At 38.4% G+C, this 21927-nt stretch overlaps 1 protein-coding gene across 1 annotated transcript in view; it reads left to right on the top strand.

The window, feature by feature from the left end:
- The window catches only part of MLLT3 (MLLT3, super elongation complex subunit), a 264740-nt gene that overhangs the window by 203382 nt on the left and 39431 nt on the right, over positions 1-21927 (top strand). The window contains exon 6 of the mRNA XM_012812784.2: positions 9107-9204. Coding sequence (XP_012668238.1) covers positions 9107-9204 — 98 coding nt within the window. The remainder of the gene's footprint in view (positions 1-9106; positions 9205-21927) is intronic.

Here is a 21927-nt window from a genome sequence, read left to right on the forward strand (position 1 = left end):
TTGGAGGTTGCTGTGAGCTGTGATGCAACAGCACTCTACCCAGGGAGGGCAGCTTGAGGCTCTGTCTCAAACAAAGAAGAAAATGAAATCTTTAAGGAAGTTGTAGATTTTCAGGCTGTTATTTAAGCTGTTAAAGGAAAGATATATTCCACTACGTAGTAATAAGTCATTTGAACAGCAGCAGAAAATTTAGGTGCTCATTAAAACTTAGTTATTGTGCTCATGTAAAAAGACAACTGATGATTTAGGAGGATGAGAAGAGTACAATAGAATTCGAATTCAAGGAGAAACTTAGAAAATATCAAAGCTATAATGTTGGTGTTCTGATTATTGGAGTGAAGTAATTTGTTTTCATAGGTGGAAGGCTGGTGATAGTATTTTTTAATTGGCTTTATTGAGGCAGAGATCATGGAGTTTGGAAATAGAAAAAAGACACCAAAAGGGAATGAGAATAGTTTGAAGGATTAGGAAGTTCTGAGGAAAATGATTATTCATCTGTTTTGTCTGCAAAGAAAACATTTGGCCTTAATATAGGTTTATTACAGTTAAAAGGAAGATTACTTAAAAAAAAAAAAAAAAAGACGAGGGTCTACTCCATTCCCCAGGCTAGAATGCAGTGGCATAGCTCACTGCACCCTCAAACTAGGCCCGGACTCACATAATCATTCTGCTTTGGCCTTCCTCATAGCTAGGACTACTGAGACCTGTCACCATGCCTGACTAATTTATTTATTTATTTTTGCAGCAATGAGGTCTTGCTATGTTGCTGGGGCTGGTTTCAAACTCCTGACCTCAAGTGATCTTCATGCCTTGGCCTCCCAAAGCACTGGGATTGCAGGCATGAACCACCACACCCAGACTGGAGGAATACTTTAAAGAAGCTTTTCCATAATCAAGTTAGATTCAGGTTTTATGTAAAAATCAAAATTAGTACTATTAAGATAGATTAGGGAGCTTAGACTGTTGATCGATATGGCACTGTTTGGCCAGAGTTTTAAATAGTTTGTGCATTAGAAGAGAGAAAGAAGATGGACATCCATAGTTTGTATGCTTGCTTACTTTTTCGAGGGATCATTTATTTGTTAAGTGAAAAGGTAGGTAGGTAATTAAAGGTTTACTGTCTGCGATGTATTTTGAATCCCAACACACCAGTGATCTTTGGCAAATGATTTAACCTTCCCTGTCTCTTAGTTTTCTCTTTAAAATGGAGATCAAAATAGCATCTACTTTGTAGGATTATTGTGAAAATTAAATAAGTCAAGCTGGGTAAAGCAGTTAAACACTAATCAAAAAAAGCTAGGTATTGTTATATATGAGTTGGCTTCGCTTTACAACCTGTAGCTTTGAAAGAGATTTTATTTTTGATATCACAAATAGTGCAGAACTTAAGTGCCCTTTTCAACCATGTGGGCGTATATCCTTTTAAGGTGGGGGAGTACTTAGAGTCTGTCACTTTGCTCTGAATTTCATCCTAAGGAGGTATATGGCCTGTGATATAGGGTCGCTATAAAAATACAGGACAAAGAGTCTTAAGTTTTAAACCAAAATTTAAGCCAAAGTTTCTCAGGATTTTTCAGCTCTTTTATTGAATAAGATAAAGGACCAGAACACACCTAGCACTACATTGGGTAGGCACTTGGTAGGGATTTGTTTTGGGGTTTTTTGCTGTTATTGTTAAAACATCCTAAGAAATAATTTATTTGAGGGTTAATGGTAATATAACTGAAAGAGCATTTTTTTTTTTTTTTTGGCCAGGTCCAGGCTTGAACCCGCCATCCCCCCGTATATGGGGCCGGCGTCCTACTCCTTGAGCCACAGGTGCTGCCCAGCAATTTTTTTTTTGAGACCGAGTCTCATTATGTTGCCCCTCGATAGAATGCCGTGGCATCACAGTTCACAGCAACCTCAAACTCTTTGAGCATAAGTGATTATTGCCTCAGTCTCCCAAGTAGCTACTACAGGCACCTGTCATAAAGCCCAGCTAATTTTTGGTTGTAGTTGTCATTGTTGTTTAGCAGGCCCAGGCCAGGTTTGAACCTGCCTGTCCTGGTGTTATGTGGCCAACACCCTAGCCACTGATCTACAGGCACCAAGCCTGAAAGAGCAATTTTTAAATACACTTGGTGATTCTTGAAAGCTTTCTCATAAAGAAATATAATATTGTCATATGGAAGTCCATCAATAATTATCCCCTACGGAAGAATTTGGGGGCAGGGAGGGGGAAAGGAGGCAAAGGACTGGCTTATACTGAGTGAGCATTTTAGCAAATAGAGAAAGCATAATAAAGAAATGTTTCTATTAAGAATATTTTACATTGAAGAACGATTAGAGTGAAGCAGTTCATCTCTTTGTGGGCATGTGGTCTGTTGTACTTACTACTTAGCGTCTGTTCTTATTGGTGATTGACACTAACTAGCGGCTGGAAAGGTGAGGGTCTGAGTATATGAGTGTCAACTAAAAGTTTATAATTCGGTTTTTATTAACCTGTTTAAGCTTTAATTGATAATAAAAAAGGAACTCAAATATTTTTTCACTGCTTCTGTAAAATTCCCATTTTGTTCTTCGTATGCTGACTCTGTTTCCAAAGAGACCTCTATGAGTCAGTCACGTTTCGTGACATTGGTATTCCTAACAGAGGAGGAGGAAAAAAACCACAGTAAATTGAAATAACCATTTATAATTAGGTTTGGTTATGGTTGTAATTTTCTTATCATTGCCTTTTCTTTTTTGCCTCGCTTTATAGATTTAATCATAATTTAAAAGTGAAGAAGCCAAGGGTTTTAATTATCTTTCCTTGAAAATGGGCAAATTTCATTTGGTAAATAAAATGTTACATACTGCAACCTGCAGTGTGAGAAATGAGATTGTACTCACATTCTTTACTAGTCTGGGCTTCCTGGAAAAGTGTTTTCTTGGATAAAACCTGAGGGAGAAAACAAAATCTCATCAGATGCAGCATTTTTCCCAAGAGTGGATGATGGGTCAGATACAGACAGGGTCAATACTTTAAATCACCTTACCAGAAGCTTCTCTCGAAAAGAAGGAAAAAGAAACTTCCCTTCTTCTTTTGTTGTGCCTCATTTCCTCCTGCCCCACCCTGTTCATTGCCCTGCTGAAACTGTCTGGAGCTGGCAGTAAACGTCCCGCTGTTGAAGCACTGGCCTTAGGTTTTTATGCAATGGGAGGCTGTTGCAGTCAGAGAAGAAGGTCTTTATTGTGTTTTCAAAGTGGCTTTTTAATGACTTGTAATTCCAGCACATGTAAGAGCTGTAAAGTCTGTAAGTATGGTGAGAGCAAAGCTGGAGAGGCCATTCATTAACGGGCAGCCATGGCTTAGGGTTGTGGTGTGTGTGTGTCTCATTTGAGGCTTCTATTTTCTCTGTTTTATAACTGGAGGTAAAAATACCTGAAGGATTGCAGTTCTTCCTCTGATGGATGCAGCTCAGTGTGGAATGTTAATTAAAACAATTGGAAGAAAGTTAACTTTGTTGGATGCCTGGCGATATCACCTGTGTCTGTTTGCTTATGCTTTTTTTGTTTGCTTGCTCTGTGGGTGTGATCAGATTGAGGAGGATGTAGTCTAGCCAACTGGCCATTCATTTGTCCTTCCATATTCCTGGCTTATTGCAAAAAGGATTTGAAGCAGCTGAAAAGGAGGTTTTAAAAAAGATTTAAGGGCCTTTTGCATCCAGATTTTGGTACCTCCTCGGCCAGTATAGTTTCTCAGTTTTTACATTAAGTAATTCCTTAGAAGCCTAGAAGCCTTTGAATAGCAGAGGGTTGTGGACATGACGGGTGGAGGTGGGGGACCTCCGTGATTGCAGAGAGGGCTGTCATCAGCAGTTACTAAAACTGAGCACTTTTTTTCCAGCCACATGTATTATTGAGCAATATCTCCCTTTTCATAAATTTTGTGAACCTATTCAGTGCATTATTTTTTCTTGCCTTAGGACCCATGCTTTTTATGGAATCGTCCCATCTGTCATCTTCAGACATAAAGCCAAAGATGGGACTTTGGCCAAAGATGGCCTTTGCATGGCTAACTTTATCATACCATGGGGATGCCTTATGGTGATAGCTAAACGTTTTCTTGAGTGCTTACTATGTGATAGTCACCTTTCTAAGTACTTGACAGGTTTTAATTCATTTAACCCTTAGAACAACTCTATAAAATGGTATTGTTATTATCATCCCCATATTGTAGATGAGAAAACTAAGGCTTGAGGATTAAGAAAATTGCCTGAGGTTGCCATGTTTAAAAATGGTGGAGCCAGGATTTGAACCCACTTAGTAGACAGTGTACCTAAGAGAAGATTAAGGATAAAGCAAATACAATGTTTTGGGGATACATATTAACATTTGCAAAGGTATGCTTTGCGAAGTTATCATTGCTGCTGTGAAAGCCTTGGATATCTTATTCTTGTCCCATTGGTGAATCTTATTTCTTTGGCCTTTACCAAAAGCCTTCAAAAGGTGACAGGTTGTTCTCAAAGGTAGAATTGACATACAGAGCTAAAACTGAGGAAAGAGCTGAGAAAGGTCCAAAAACCTCTAACTTCTTATATGTGTTCCATAAAACAAGAATCTTGTGTTTCTGGACTGCGTATTTTGATAATATATCGTGAGGACTATTTCCCTGCTCCCAGGATTTTCCCCATTTACTTTTGCATGGAATTTATGTTTTACAGAGCTGAGCTGCAATATCAAGCATTCCCAGAAGGTGCCACCAAATTACAAATGGTGTCCTCCAGTTTTGAAACTTCTAGTTACATTTTGTAAATTCATTTTATAGTCTCTCTTAAGACATTTAAAATGTAGGCTGTGCTTGCTTTGAACTAGGCAACGAGACAGTGCATGCAATGGGTAGGTAGAGAATGGTTTTCTTTTGGTATCTATGAATCACTTAACCGAGTTTGGAACATTGTTCTCAGTGGGTAATAATTTATGACTGTAAACTTTGAAGGTAGTGTCAAGGTCCACAAAGAAAAATCACCCCAAAGGGGCTTCCTTAGGTCAGTAAAAGTGACTGCTCAATGCGATATCTCCATATAAAGTCAAAGATCCTTCTATTAGACAGGAGAAAATGGAAAAGCATTTACTAAAGTTTTTGGAGATAACACTTGTGCCTTTGAATTCTGAAAACATAGAGAATGAGGGTAGGGGGTGCAGAAGCGGGAAGAAATAAATATTCAATATCTGTGACACAGAAAAGGAAGTTTACTTTCTTGGTCATGGAAAGAAAATGTATGCCCGAGGCCCTCAGATATTAGTTGAGTGAGAACAAAATAAATTACTAGCATACCCCTGGTTTGGGATCTCTGTGCTTAGAACCACAGTATTATTTTTTAAGAAATAAATTGCTGACCTTTGCTTTATAATGTTGCACTTGTATTTTTTTAAGGTGTGAAAAACCATCATGTCCCTTTGAGTTATTGGGAGCATTTTCTTCTAAATGTTTTTGTTTATAATATTCTTTGATTACAAATATCTATGTATGAGGTGCTCCCTGTATACAAGCACTGCATTTGGTGGTACAAACAGTGTAAGATTAGAATTGAATCTGGGCTTTGAAGGGAAGAAGGCAAGAATTGGTGGAGAAGAGGGTGTGGGTTCAGAAGGAGAAGGCGTTCTTGGCAGGAGGAAACAACTTGAAAAATAATTGGTGGCAAATGTAAAGTCTGTGTTGTCTTCATTGAACATGAAGAGAAATCTCATAAATCCCGGGGGTTAATTTATCAAACCGGTTTATCGGGAATGGAAAAAGTCTTCTTGACCTCTAGTTCATTCTAGGAATGCACTGGACATTTTTACTCTATCCTTTCATTAATCCACACATCGTGTAAGATGGCTTTTCTTTTCACCTTCATCGATGTGGAAGTGGCAGAGCGGAATTTAAATCTAGGTCTGACCAGTGCCAAAAATGCATGCTTTTTGCACTGAACCACTGATTAAACCTTGTTAAGAGTGAAATCACATCAAATTAAAACCACCAATCTTTTTTTAAAAAAAAAAAGCATCCAGTTAAAAATGTTAACTTTCCTATCATCTGCCTTCCTCTGACTCTTGGGTAGTGGTGCTATATAGTCCAGGGCACAAAGGGAAGAATAAGGTATAATGGCAATATTTGCCTACTTGGCTATGAATGATAGATGCAGAGACTGGCATGATTTCTAAAATGCTCCTTGATTCCTTATTACTATTTTGTGAGAAGCAGAATTGCAGGAAGTATTGAAAAGCTGTATTACTATAGGGTCTATTCAAGGAAACTCCACCAACACACTATTTTTTCAGGATGCTTCATATACCTCATCCTAGAGGCAAGGATATGGTGTATGTTGCACTCGGTTCCTCCACTTATTTTATCGGTATTGCGTTATCTGAATGTTCTGCTCACGAAGGATCTGAAGAAGGAAAGTGGCTTCCTTGTGCCGGCACATAGCCATTCCTGGCTGATAAATTATCTTTGTGGGCTCAGGAAGGGTGGTCCAGAAGTGTGGTCTAAACACATACATGTGGAATCAAAAGACAAGACAGGTTCCGCTCACTAAGTGGTGAACTTTTATAAAATGTGGATTTAATGATAACACCCATGAGATTATAGGTGAAAACTGTCTTTTAGGTATTAGTTCAAGCAAAAATATAAATTATGTCATAGACAAAGACAGTCTTTTGTTTGGTGATTTTATGAATCCTAGTCTATGAAGGCCTAATGTTCATAAGATGTTCTTGTATAGATTGAGAGGCAAGCTGTCGTCTAGGGCCTTAGTAATTTATAACCCATGGCCATAGTGTATTTTTTAATTCTTGCATACATTTCTTAAAAAGTCATTTCCTGTTGGGCCTGACCACTGATTGTATTTGGGATAAAAGCAGAATCTTTCTCAAAGTCTAGCCTAGTTTAAAATGTTAAGTCTCTGACAAACTACACTCCAGGTGACTTGATGTATTTTCAGTAGTATAAAGTAGTCTTTATATTTTCAGATTTCCTCCTCTTCCACATTATTTTCCAGCATTGTTTTAATTAAAGGTGGGCCTCAGATTTGGCTGCTGACTTTGTGATGGGTATTTGTTGATTTAGAGACAGTGTCCTGCTCTGTTACCTGGGCGAGAGAGCAGTGGCATTATCATAGTTCACTGTACTCTCCAACTTCAGGGCTCAAGTGATCATCCCACCTCACCCTCTTGAGTAGCTGAGTAGCACCAAGCTTAGCTAATTTCTAAATATTTTGTAGAGATGAAGTCTTGCTATGTGCTCAGGCGGGTCTGAAAGTCTGGCCTCAAGAGTCATCTTCCTGCCTCGGCCTCCCAAAGTTCTGGTAGCCACTGCACCAGGCTTTTGATAGGTTATTTTATAGTGCCAGATTATCCGATGACCTTAGAGCAGAATCAGGCAGGGTTGGCATGCTTACTGTTGCTTACCAAGCCTGTCTCATTGTCCAACAACATTCAGAGATTTGCAACAAGTCCCATGCCCTCTTTTAAAGATAAGTCATGTATAATCCTCCCTGTTTTGTGTAATAAAACCAGTGAGTCTTTTAGTTTATCCCTAAAAAAACATGGTTTAGAGGAGGGAGGGGTGTACCACGTGCTGTTCACCTCTGTCCTCACTGGGCCTGTGGACATATTAATAGTTCCCTGGTCTCTCTTCTCTCTTTAGAAAATTTTCTGAAGGTTTAAGACCAAATTTAGAAACCATATACAATTCTTTAATACAACATTTGCTTCATGATTTAATCACAGAGTTTTTAAAATAAGCAGAGACTTCAGAAAACAACTTGAATTTTACAAAGGAGAACTAGAGGTCAAGGTTAATAACTTGCCCAGCATCACAGAGCTCTCATTGCAAAAAAAAAAAAAAGGTCTTAAGATGCATGTCCCTGATTGGCACACTATTACGCTCTCTAGTTGGAGCACAGAGATGTCCTTCCACATCCTTCATTCACTTTCCAATACTCTCTCTCCTCCTCCTGAGCATTTTGAAGTGGTTCCTAGTAAGTTGTTGTCATGTTATACTAGTCCTTATACATTTCTTGACCTTGCATCACCACCTCTGCTAAGCCTTTGTTAAATTAACCTTACATTTCATATCCTCAGTACAACCTCACCTAAAATGCTTCAGGCTGTTTCTAAGTGAGGGTAGCATGTAAATCCCAGCAGATGTTACAGAAGTTATTTGGTGGAAAATTTCTACATCTTGGTCCTCCTCAATTGTCACTAGGAAGTTATGAAACAGAATGATCATGACTTGATATAGTTTAGGGGGGAAAATCAATAGGCAGAACATAAAACAGGACATTTAAGTATCTGGCAGAAAGCATTGTTTATTAATAAAAATATGGAAAAAGCTGGACTTAGTGGCATGTGCCTGTAACCCCAGCTACTCCGGAGGCCAACGTGGGAGGATCACTTGAGCCCAGGAGTTCAAATCGAGCCTGGGCCAGATAGTGAGGTCTCATCTCTTCAACAAATAAACAAAAAGATGGAAAGAGTTTTTAAAACCTCCAGGGTAAATGGAGGCTTCACTTGGACAATGTGATATCCTCAGCAGAGAAAATCTGAGTCCTCTTTTCTCCTAATCTTCAGTCTCTTCAAGGTCTGCCTCTGTGTTTTGGATTGTTCTATTTAGTCCGTCTACACATGAGGCACCCTGCAGACCAAGCAGCTGCGTTCATACACAGGCACCCCTCCAACTTTCCAGTTGACTCTGATGCTCCTTAGGTTTTAGGCCCTTCACTTCCTTCCTTCTATTGACAGTTCAAAAGCTCCCTCCTTCAAACTCAACCTACTGTGATCCGGCTTCTTTTGCTCTTGAAATGGTTCTGAAAACTACAACTGGAAAAGCTCACCCCTGCTCTCTGGATCCTAATGTAGAAACCACCTTTGAAACATTGGATTTGACCTTTCTGGTTACCTTGCCTGCTTTTCTGCTCTGTTCCTCAGCCCTGTTATACCTACCCTGATCTCTGTGAGTCTTCTTTGCCTGAAGATCTCCCTCTACTGCTCTTAAGTTAGTCATTCCCAGTTGTCTTCTTTTTATTATGGAGTCTTTCCCTGGACAATCACCTATTTCCACCATATTTTTTATGTCTTTCTCTTTCACCCCCAGTTGTTTTCAAAAGTTACCAGCTGGTCAACTCTGACCAGCAGGTATCTGAAACACAACAGACTGGGGCACAACCTATTCTAAGTAAGTATCTTTTGCAGGTACTGATGGTTCTGTTCAATATCCATTATCCCCTTCTTACTAATAGCATTTCCAGTTCACTAGAGCAGTAATGTGCCTAACACACATTTTTCCCCCCAGTACTTGTAGATGGATACAGTCATGCAACTAAATCTGGCTAATGAGGTATAAGTGGAAGTTATTACGTGGGAATTACAGAGACGCTCTTTAAAAAGGAGCCAACCCAAATGTGCTACTTTGTCTTTCTCCTTCTACTTCTGCTTGCCTTGAACTAAGATGTGATGGCTGGTGCTCTGGCTGCCTGTAGAGAGACGCGTATGGAGGACCACCAGGGACAGGAAGAGACTGGATTCCTGATTCCTGACGGGAGCCGCCACACGGATCCTGTCTGTCAGACTGGATTTCTCATTCAATGAAAAATAAAAAAGTAAACGGTTAACTTTTCAGGCGTCTGCTACTGGTAGCTGAGCATTCCCTAACTGATTTAGCCCTGCCCATTATCCCAAACATCTTCCTGCATCTCCTATTATATTAATATATCTTTCATTGATTTATTAACCTGAGTTAGAAATACCAGGTATTATGGAACATATATTTAAAAAAAAAAAACAAATACTGAAGGAGTATTGTGTGGTGTTGAGTACTGGGGATAGGAATAGAGCTTACCTTCAAGTGAGAGGAAATATATAATTTTAGGTAGTGAGTGGTGCTAGAAAAGTCATTTATTTTCTCTCAAATTTCTTTTCACTTGGTTATGATGCCTTGTCAGGCTTGTTCCAGAAACGTCTGCGAATCCGTCTTTTCTTCTTCCTGCCTCTCCTCAGCTCTTGGTTTGTTTTCTCATCGTCTGACTTGATTGAAGTTGGGGACTTGAGTTGTTCTTTCTGTCTCCCGTCTCTTTCCTTTCTCAGGTCCTTCTTCACATACCTTTCTAAAACACAGAAAAATCCTGGAAAGACATGTAAAAGAATATAAATCAGCTTAGTTCAGAGATGGTGTTATGGGTCGTATTCAAACTATTGTCTTTAAAATTGCCATTTTTATGAAGCATTTCATTGTTTTAACCTTGGTTCTTGTATGAGTTAAGTACCAAATCTTCTTTAATGTTGCTTTTTTTCTTTAACATTGCTTTTTTCCCTCTTCATCAATCTTTTATTATGGAGAAGTTCATATAGACATGAACTACACAGAATATTATAATGAATCCTTTACTGACCAGCACTCACCTTGAACAGTTATTAATCAGCACTGTTATCTGCCTGTGCAGTGCCATCTTCTCCTTCCTCAGGATGATTTTTATTTTATTATTATTATTATTATTTTTGCAGTTTTTTTTTGGGGGGGGGGCTGGGTTGAACCCGCCACCTCCGGCATATAGGACCGGCGCCCTACTCCTTTGAGCCACAGGCGCCACCCACTCAGGATGATTTTTAATAAGACTGAAGATACATCATTTCATTCATGGGTATTTCAGTATGCATCTCTAAAAGACATGTTCTTTTTTAAAAGAACTAAAATACCATTGTCACATCTAAACTAATTAGTGATTCTTAATATCATTATCTAGCCATTGGACAAATTTCCAATTGAATCAAAATGTCATAAATTTATTTTCATTTTTACATTATTTTTGTTTGAGAGCCAAATAAGGTCCATATTTTGCAATTTGTATCTTTTAAATTTCTTTTAACCTATAGATTCTCCCTCCTCTCTTTTTTTCACATAAAAGCGTGAGGGGAAAACCCAGGTTGTTTGTCATAGAATTTCTCAGTTTGGAATGTGATGATAGAATCTTTGTGGTATGGCTCCTGTAAATTAGTAGTTGGAGTTAGAATTATGGTCACATTCAGGTTAGGTTTTGGTTTGGGGTTTTGTTTTTGTTTTTTAGGCAAGATTATCTCGTGAGTAGGGTTGTGTTCTTTCATCAGGAGGGGCCTACATGGTGAGATTATTTCTTCCTCTGTGATGTTAGCAGCCACTGATGCTCAGTGCCTCTGTGCATCAGTTCGTTAGTAGGTGTGATACCATTATTCTTTCTTCATTTATTTCGCCACAGTTCACTTCTAAAGGGAAACCCTCCCCTCTTCTACTTGTAACCAGTAATACAATTTATATAGAAAAATAAAAAATAGTGCTGGATTCTTGCCCATTATGTATCAGTTTTCAGAAGAATGAGTTCACTTTTCTAGTATCTTGCAGTGGTTTCAAATGCTTTAATTTTTTTTAAAACACTGCTTTTAAGACTAATCAGACCTTAACCATTCTCATCTTCTTTCTCTCTCCCTTATAGTTTAGTCACCCTAAGATATTAGCAATCCTTGATTCCTTGACAATTCCATGTTGCTTTGTGTCCCCAGGGAACACATTTTGTTCTTATGACCTGGTTCACTTTAATCCATTCTTTGAAGCTTTTCTGAATAATCTGTTCCTCCCAGTCAGCCCCTTCCTCCCTTGTGCTTCTCCCATGGACAGTGTATGTGTACTTTGATTATAGTTATTGTTCTCTCCTATGAAAGTGTTTTTTTTCTCCTGACTGGTGGAATATTTTAAGGGCAGCCCTCCTGTCATAATTATCTAATTTCTTGGTTCTCTGCACTGTGTGTGGTACTTATTGGCACTCGACAAATGTTGGATGAAATAGTACAAAGTCGTATTAATTTGCAGAGGTGCCAAAAAATGTATACACATTTTAAGAAAGAAAAATACTATGTTAAATTTGTAGTCTTCAAATCACGTTTGACTTCTGTAATTACAAGAGGTGCTCAGCGTGACTTGTATTCATCTTTTCTTATCAGTGTATATTGAGTATTACAATTTCAATACAGGTTTTCCTTGTTTAAATGTGTATAGAGTTGTTGGCACCCTCTGTACAGTTATGCATTTGTAGTTAAGAGTCCTTTTAAGTAATTGACATATTTGCTAGAGATGTGACTTTGGTCTGTCCCCTTTATGGAGGTGAAGTAGACACAGTGAATGGGAGAGCTCACTGAGCAAAGAAGACCAGCCTTGGCCCTCTCAGAGGTGCACAGTACAGGGTGACTCTACCCGTGTGCAAATAAGTTCATACAGCAAAATCCTGGGACAAATTGGAGGCCAAAGTAAGCACGTTGTATCAACTGGATTGCACTTTTTTTTATTTTAACTGATTTCACCGTGAAGTGTATTAAACCACAAAACTAACACAGGGGAGGCAAGGACTACAAATCAATCTTCTATGGAGACAGCAGAGGGTTGTCAGAGTCTAAAATCCCAAAACATTTGCTTCTGTATTTTAAAAAAGCAAATAGTTTTCAGAGAAATTTCAATAACAGGATGTTGAAGTGAAAGAAATTTCTGCCTCCCTGTTTCCTATAGGGACTGTGCAGAAGCGTGATAACGTGAAAGTTCTACGACCACCTTGTTTTTGCTGTCTTTACGATCATGAAATATGATTATATTCCTTCTGATGTTTACATGTGCTCGCGAATTTATTGGAACTGGTAAAATGCCACATGTACACTGTATAAAAGGGACTGGCTTTTCCTCCCGTCTGTTTCCTCGGGTTGCGTTGTCAAAATAGATTGGCTTTAAATTAATAACCTTAATTTGGTTGTTAAATATTTATGGAACCATCACATTTGAGTAACTGCAGCCATACAATTAAATGTTTGTTGTATATGAGGAAGGATGAATGAAAAAATTCAGGAGTTCAGTTTCTAACCACAGGGGCAACTATTGTGAAAAAGAGTAGTACTGAACAATAACACACTGAAAAGAACAAGATGTGGGGGATTCAGTTAGTTCCCCTAAAACCAGCCTCTTAGTTGTGCCTGTGTTGGCACATCTACTGTCAAATACAGTATATTTATAACTCACTGGCTACTGTAGCATTTATAAGGGTGATTTTAAAAGAATCACCATTACATCTATAAAACAAAAATTATAACCAAGTATAATTTATCACTGTGGGAGGTTGAGACTATTAAGAGATAAAAATGGACTGAAGACAGCAGTCCTCATTTTGGAGAGGAAAATGTTATCATAACCATCTTCTCTTTTATTCAGGAAAGGCATAGCCCCCGCCTATGTACTTTGAAAGCGTATCCTGAAATTTATGTAGTTATAAAATCGATAAATTGTCTCCTGTCTTCCCTTCTGGGGATGCCCTAAATTGGAATTTGCGTGCTAATGGTCTTGCCCAGCTGCCCTTCCACCAAGCCATTATAGAGCCCTGTATGTTATACAACAAAAAAGGAAGCTCAGGTAATGGGCCTCTGTTGCCCTGTAAAACCTACCTTTGCCCATCACAAACGTGGGTGCCTTCTTAGACTGTGCACATCTGTTCTCAAAGTGAATAGCACACTCACCAAGAATCCAGTGTAGTCATTCCCAAGCATACAGCTCTACTTGTAATTGCATTAATTACTTAAATGTTATACAAACCAATAATGTACACAAAGAGTAATTGTTGCTATGAAAACTAACCTGAAACCTGAAAGGGGGTTTACCTTGAAAAAAATATGCTCTCAACTTAGGTAACACTAAGAGAAAAAATTAGGAGACTCTACAAGGACTGACTCTTGCATTCTCACAGTTATACAAGCCTCCAGCATCTTGCTCTTAGAATGGTGAGTATGGATAGTATGTTAAGAATGTGATTTATGGAAGAAAGACTTTTTCAGACCTCATCCAAAACTTCTTGATCCCACATCAAAAGATTGGTTGATTAATGGTGTTTTTGAAAACTGTAAGGTAAAGTGAAATATCTAAGGGTTGTTTGTGGGTATTCTAGTATCTTTCACCCAAAAGAGCTCCATCAGCCAAACATCGTGATTGCTTCTCAGGTAGGATTCTAGTTCTTCCACCACCCCCATCCTGGAGTTAGAATAAGCTTTAGTTTAGCCACAGCACCTTCTTGCCTCTCCTTTCTTCCATTCCGTTTTATCAATAAGGGTCTTACTCATACCTCACCTACAGGTGCCGCTTTCCAGATGAGTTTATAGGTCCTGTTAACTTGGGCTGTGTCCAACCCCCTCAACATTTCCCTTCAACATAAAGAACACTCCTATAAATAGATGCTGGACACGGGACTCTGCCTGTACCCATAGTACTTTGGGTCCAAAAAGGCAGATTGTCCATATTTTGGTGATGGACACAAACTATGCATTTTTATCAACCAAGTAAAAAACTAGTATCTCAGAAAGGGCTCCAGTGCTGACAGTTGAACGAGTTCTGTGACTGGGGGAAAATATTAACAACTTTGAATCTCTGAAATGTGAATGATATTTCACAAAGTGGAATGAAGCAAATGGGTAGTAAGAGTACTTGGCACATAGTTGGTGGTCTGTACATGCTCGCAGAGCCTGAATATTTCTCCGAGTTAGCATGCCTGCTTCCTTTCTTTCCTTTTTTTAATTAAAATGGGGATCCTGGTAATGCCCAGTCTCACATATTGTTAGGGGGACGATTTGTGCAAAGGACTTGCCAGATTTTAATGTGCGGCTCAAAAGATGTTAGAGAGATGACTTTATCTTAAAAAGATAACTGAAAACACAGTGTACAGTAAGCATTTTATTCTTTCAGTTGATCGTTTTTGTTTTCCTTTGATGTGCCATTGTCATTATGAATGCTGTGTTTATACGTATGAGTTAACTTTTGCCAGTATGCTTCGTCTGGTCTTCTGATTAGAAGACTGTGAATTTTGAAGGTAATAATTATGTTTTCTCAGACAGCGAGCCCATGTCTCTCCCAACCACAGGGTCCTCCACTGAGAAAATCCTATGGTGTAGTGAGTTAGCTGTGGTTTTCCTTCACCTGTTTACCTGATGCTGTGCTGGCAGGACTTTTGTTGGCTCTTCAACCACTCAAAGCCTATAAAAATGAAGACCTGGTTAGCCTGTGTTAATCCATCTGAGGGCACATAAAGTACCATGGAGGACAGATTTATTTTGCTTTCGTTGTGTGTGGTTGTGAACCATGTCAGTAAGTCAAAAGAAAAGCTTTTAATTGTTACAAAGACGACAGTTAAAAGGTGTTTAACCTAAATTTCTTTCCTGAATGCCAAATATCTATCCAGGGGAGAAAGATGCCAAGTTTTTTCTGATTAGTTCATTACAGAATAGCGAACACGTAGCCAAGATGAAAAGGCAACACAGTTTTTTGCGTTAGTTCACAGTTGTATATTTTAAAGTAACTTAAAAGTTACCCCCATTAGTACCTTTTAAAGCTACTCTCATAAAATGCCACTTTACATCTGGCATCAGATCTATTAATTTGACTATTATGAATATGTAGGAATATTTTTGAAAACTCCTGTGGTCTTGTAAAGCCTCCAGGCCCTTGTTAGCTGAAAAATCTTGCCTTCTGCCAGGGCATGGAGCCAAGGTAAGATCCTTAAGTAGATAACATTTAGCATTTGAAATAATAATAATGAAGGAGAAGTCCACATGGAGCTTTCAAGTTGTTATCCATTTGAAATATCCAGTATGGAGTTGGAGGCCGGGAGAGAAGATTAAGCAGATGTCAGGTTTATTTCAGCAGAATATATTGCTTAACTACCTTCTCTCCAAAGTGTTTTATGCCCAGCATCCTGGGAATGGCAGTGACTAATTCATTTGAACCATCTGTTGCTTTGGGAGATACTATGAATTGGTTCATCCAACTATTAGCTTCACAGGTGGTGAACAATGAACTTGGGGAGATTATGGCCATGCCTGACTCTGGTGGGATCTTTCTTTTCACCTATCCTTTTCTCATATGGGTGACCTTGGCCTGAAACCTACCCCCCTATAGTTCCGTCTACTTCCCCACCCTCTCCCAAAAAATCATCACATAGCTTCTTTAATGGGCCCATTAAAAATAAAACTGAAATAGGCTAGGAAGGATTTTGTATCTACTGGCCTATCTTTGTTTTCTGAAAGCCTTATTCCTCCACACTCTTTCCTCCAACATTTTATTCCTTGTTTTCTTGTCTTTTCTGAAGAAGAGTTTAAAAACACTTTCCATATTTGTTATAAGTACATCTTACAGTCAATGTCTAATGCTTTGTTTTTTTGTTTGTTTGTTCCTTTTTGAGGCTGAGTCTCTGTTGACCTGGGTAGAGTGCTATGGCATCATAGCTCACAGCAACCTCAAACTCTTGGGCTTAAGCAATCCCCTTGCCCCAGCCTCCTGTGTTGCTGAAACTATAGGCACATGCCATAGTGTCTGGCTGATTTTTCTATTTTTAGTAGAAATGAGGGCTCACTCTTAGCTCAGGCTGGTCTTGAATTCCTGAACTCAGGCAATCCACATGCCAGGATTAGAGGCCAGTTAGTGTGACTAAAGATAAACCCCAGCCAAGGTGAAATCTCTTGGTGGTGAAGGAAATTACAATTAGTTTCACATTCTGAGTAGAGCAGTTTTTTTCTTCTAGGCAGTAGAGTTGCACTCCTAGATGTGGAGCTGGCATCTTGTTTATGGACTCCAAATTTACCTATTAGGAATTTTGAGTTAAATTGTAATCATCTGTTAATTCCTCTCCTGACCTCCCTACCAGAACTATGGCACTGTAGGAACTGTAAGCTGTTAGTTCTCTAACTCAGTGCCAGCCTACTCGTTGACTCTGTATAGGAAGGAGGAATCATACTTGGGAATCTTAAAACCGTTCCCCAGTCTCTTGTTTTGCACAGTTGGTGTCTTATTTTGTGCTCAAATCAGGATGAGTTCCTCGGCTTCCCTTCCTCCCTAGCTGCCAAGTACCTTAAATTTTGATTGTGATTCTGGAAGAGGTAACTGCCCCCTATACTCTCAACCCTACCTTTTTCTTTGGGCCCTCTGTGTTTGGTCTCTGTGTGGGAATCCACCTGCTCACTGTGGATTTTCATATAGGTGAAAATTGTGTGAACTGTACATGAGTCATTTTCCTTATCCAGAAAGAAGCAGAGATGGAGGCAGTGAACGCTTTGATAGATTTGTTGTGAAGGATAATTAATATGAATGTAATTATTTTTCAGATATGAAACTTTATATCAATAACTGTTATCAATGATGAAATCTTTTTAAGAAAAACAGCAAATAATAAGAATCAATTTATATGTTTAAAAGTCAATGATGTCAGTTATATCTTGTTAGGGTTATCACTTTTTCTTGTTACTCTCATTTTCTGTGGTCTTAAAATATATTTATTTGTTCCTATTAAATTATTGGTGCTTTAAAAAGTAAAATGCATGACTAACTATTACATAGGGCAGATGACTTTTTTCTCTTATCAATTAGCATTACTTCTGCTCAACAGGAAAACATAGTTATGTCCCGCATAGCTGGACACATATTGCACACATATTTAAAGTCTTCATTTATTAGCCTTTCCTAGCAAACTTGTATTTAATTATGTTTGTTGGATAATTCTGAAATTGAGGAAAAATTTTTATACCAAGATCCCTTGTAATATAATGCTATCATTAAAAAACAGTGCTACAAGTGAGTAATATGAGCATTTAGCCTAGAAAATCAACATCCCGTGATAAAGACAACTGAGTTTTCTGTGATTAGTCTTCACAAATCTTCAGATTACAGAAATTGCCAATTGATAAATCCTTTAGTGTTTCCCAGTAAAACTCTAACATTGAATTTGAAATACATAGCTAAGGAGCATTTGAACAAGGTTGTGGTTTTCAGTAGATTCTAACTAGTTATTATGCCTAATAATTGTAATTTGCTCATTTTTATAAGGTTAACTAGAGAATGCAATGACTCATCAGTCTTGATACCGCAGGGTAAAGTGGATGAGACATGTAGACCAGCTGATTGTTGACATAGATGAATTTGTACTGATGCTACAAGCATATTTAAAGCATCCATGTCAGTCTGTCAAGAGATCTCTTGCAGAGGGCTGTAGAGTTTTGCATTTTGTCCTGTCCTATTTGTTGTTTTTACAGTGAGTTTTGCAAAGATATGGAAGGCATGCTCACCAGTGACCCAAAGCTGGGAGGGATAATCCTAGAATTATGATAAAAATTCTCATCAAGTAGAAATGCAAGGCTAAACCCAGGAAAGTGAAATTTAACAAAGATAAACATAAACTTCTTCATTTAAAATCAAGTAACTGTTTTGATTAGTAAAGGATAAGGGAGATGGCCCCAATGTGTACGGGGAAAATGATCTTGGGGGATTTTAATAGATTATCAGCTCTGTGTATTAATAGACTTTTTTTTTTTTTTAATCAATCATGTTAAGTTATAGCCCTGTTACCATCTCTCATCAAACTGCGTTTGGGTCTTGTGTTTGGTGGTACATTTTAAAGATGCTAATAAAACAGAAATGTAGGTCAAGGTCCAGGCAGCTCTGAAACCTGAAGAGTCTGAGAATGACCAGGTATGGTTTCAGGAAAACAAGATTTGTAAGAGACATAGTATTTTATCTCAGGTTTGGAAGTATGCTCTTGGAAGTTTTTCAGACTGTTCTGATTGGGCTTGTTGATGACTCAGGGGACTCCAGCAGGCTGAAGTAGCTTGGGAGAGGCCTCAGGTGAGCAGGTTGAGGTACTTACCCCGTGAGGTTCCCTCTTTCCTGCAGGGTGTCCCTATTCTTGTGGCAAACCACCACTGATATGCTCCTTCCTAGACTGCCTATTGACTTCCATATAAGTTTGTCTTTTTCTTTAGTTGTTTTCCATCTTTAACCTTAGATAGTGACTTGTCTTTAGTATATCAGAATAATAGAATAAAATGGGAGAAATGTAAGAATAGATATATGCAAAAATATTTATTTTCACAAACTTGTATAATTTCTAGTTGCTGGTTGGACATCTATCCATCCTGTACATATCTTCCTTGTACTACTAACTTCAATGTTAGAGAACTCCTCTTCTCCCTCCTCCTTCTCTCTCTCTCCCCACCCTTCTCTCCTTTCTTTTTTCTTTTCTTTTCTTTCTCTCTCTCTCTTCTCCTCCCTCCTCTCCTCCCTTTTCCCCTCCTTCCTTTTCTTTCTTTGTTGTCTAGGTCAGAGTACTGTGGTATCAGCCTAGCTCACAGCAACCTCAAACTCCTGGATTCAAGCAGCCCCCCACCTCAGCCTCCCCAGTAGCTGGGACAATAGGTGCTAATTTTTCTATTTTTATAGAGATGAGATCTCGTTCTTGCTCAGACTGTTCTTAAACTTCTGAGCTCAAATAATCCTCCTACCTCAGTCTCCCAGAGTGCTAGGATTATAGGCAAGAGCCACCATGCCCAGCAGAGAACCACATTTGATAGTAACAAAGAATCATATTTTTAGATCCTATCTTATTTTAGGAAAAATAGGGTAGCTTATAGAAATAATGCTTAAATGCAATAACGTAAGATTAAATTTAAAAGAGGTACATATAGAGTGAGTCAGGGACAGATTAAACATAGGGTGGCATTATTTTCTTATGAAGATAGTAAGTAAATATGTAGATGGACAGATGAGATAGAACAATGATTTCATGTGTTTTAGGCCGCTCTTAGGCCCTCGTAGGCTCACTTTATGTTGTTTGTTAGATCTACTTGAAGTCCTTTGATCTCATGTAGCAGTAGTCCCTCATACTATCCATCTTCCCTGCAAAACAGCTATGGGGAGAATCGACACAGTTTCCCCTAGGTTATTACCTTATTTACCTTTTCTTATTTATCTTGTTCACAGCTAACTACAGGAACCTGTTCTGCTTCCTTTCTTTATTTTTCTCTCTGCTTTTCTCTTCCCTACAAATCAGTAAGGATTTTCTACACACATATAATCAGTCATCTAGATGTGATTTTGTCCCTACAAATTGATTGGCTGATATAAATTGGTTTGTCAAAATTTTCTATCTGAATGCCCTAGGAGAATTGGTTAGGACCAAGCAAGAAATTCACCATCATCAGCTAGCAAACCATTGTCCAAAGTCATCATTAGGTGAACAGTTCTCTGTCTTTTTTTTTTTTGAGACAGAGCCTCAAGCTCTCCCCCTGGGTAGAGGGCCGTGGCATTACAGCTCACAGCAACCTCCAACTCCTGGGCTCAAGCGAGTCTCCTGCCTCAGCCTCCCAAGTAGCTGGGACCACAGGCACCCGCCACAACGCCCAGCTATTTTTTTGGTTGCAGCCGTCATTGTTGTTTGGCGGGTCCGGGCTGGGGATTCGAACCCGCTACCTTAGGTGTGCGTGGCTAGCACCTTAGCCGGTTGAGCTATAGGCGCCGAGCCAGTTCTCTGTCTTGATCTGGTAGTAGGTACGTGAGTGTGTAGCTTAGTAAAAAATAATTGAGCATTTTGCTATATGTCAGTTATGCCTCGATGTTATTATTTTATAATTTTCTAATTTAATTTTTTTTTTTTTTTGAAACAGGGCCTTGCTATGATTCTTAGCTGGCCTCAAACTCCTGGGCTTAAATGATCCTCCCACCTCAGACTCCCAAGGAGCTGAGATTATAGGCATGTATTGCCATGCCCAGCACACCTCAATTTAATCTAAAAAAATTATCTACTTTGTCTTACTATTATAGAAGGGAAATTATTTCTCCAACCGTTAATTCATTCTTCTAAGTTTGGTCTTAAAAAAGAAACTGTAATTGCTCCCTCTGTGTAAGTATTTTGGAGAGATTGTTGTTTTCATATCTGAAGAGTGGCAGCCAATTTGCCAGAATTCTTAGTGTATACAAAATAATTGAAGCCAAAGGCAATTCAAGTTTAAACCATAGGTTATAAAGCCTCTGAGATCAGGAATCATATCTGGGTTGTCCAACGCCGTTTGCCTAATTTGCTAACACATTTCTTGTCACATAGTAGGTATGCAAGAACAAGTCAGTAAAAGACATGCAATTTGTATACATACAAAATTTGCTGATGTTCTACACAAGGAAATTTATTATTATTTGGGGATTAATACTATGATTGTATATGATTATATCTCCATTTACATTAATACTACATTTTCAGTAAGTAGATCTTAGTCTATGTAATAAGGGTTTAAGATTTGTTTTCAAAGCCTTATCTATCTTTACCACTTTGGGGAAAAATTATATCCTACTTTTTAGTTCTCTGTTTAAACTTACCACCTTCTACCTCCAAATGTCTGAACATATTTTTCTAATTTATATCCTTCTTAATGTAACACTATCAAGTCTACAACTATTTTCCTTGGCTAATATTTCACATTTTATCTGCAGTTTGTTGGAAAAGTCACTGCCAAATTCACCAATAAATTCTCTTGGTTGATTTTCATAACATTTCCATAGGCACTTCCATAATAATCTGATGGGCCAAATGTATTACACAATGCCCCAAAGTACACATGACTTAATTACATTATAATCTTTTAAAATATAGAAATAGAATCAAATTGCCTTACTAGACAGAGGAGTAAAAAAAGTACAATTTAATGGGTATTTTTTTTTTTAAGACAGAGTCTTACTCTGTCACCCTGGCTAGAGTGCTGTACAGTCATAGCTCACAGCAATCTCAAACTTTTGGGCTCAAGTGATCCTCTCAGGTAGCTGGGGTTACAGGTGTACACCATGATGCCTGACTAATTTTTCTGTTTTTAGTAGAAATGGGCTTTCACTCTTGCTCAAGCTGCACAATTTAAAATCCACCGTTACCATAATGAGTTTTCTCATTTGAAAACAAAGAAAATAGACATTTTAACTAAGCAGTATAGTTTTATCCCAGATAAACACAATTACCGTTTTTTACACTAATTTCAAAATGAACCCCAGAATCCAGGACTCCAGTTTATAAGAACTTACAAACTTTTCTCTTTGGTTTTCTTACACACAGGTTGATTTAT

This window comes from Otolemur garnettii, unplaced genomic scaffold (assembly GCF_000181295.1).
Source record: "Otolemur garnettii isolate 467f Iridium unplaced genomic scaffold, OtoGar3 scaffold00006, whole genome shotgun sequence".
NCBI lineage: Eukaryota > Metazoa > Chordata > Mammalia > Primates > Galagidae > Otolemur > Otolemur garnettii.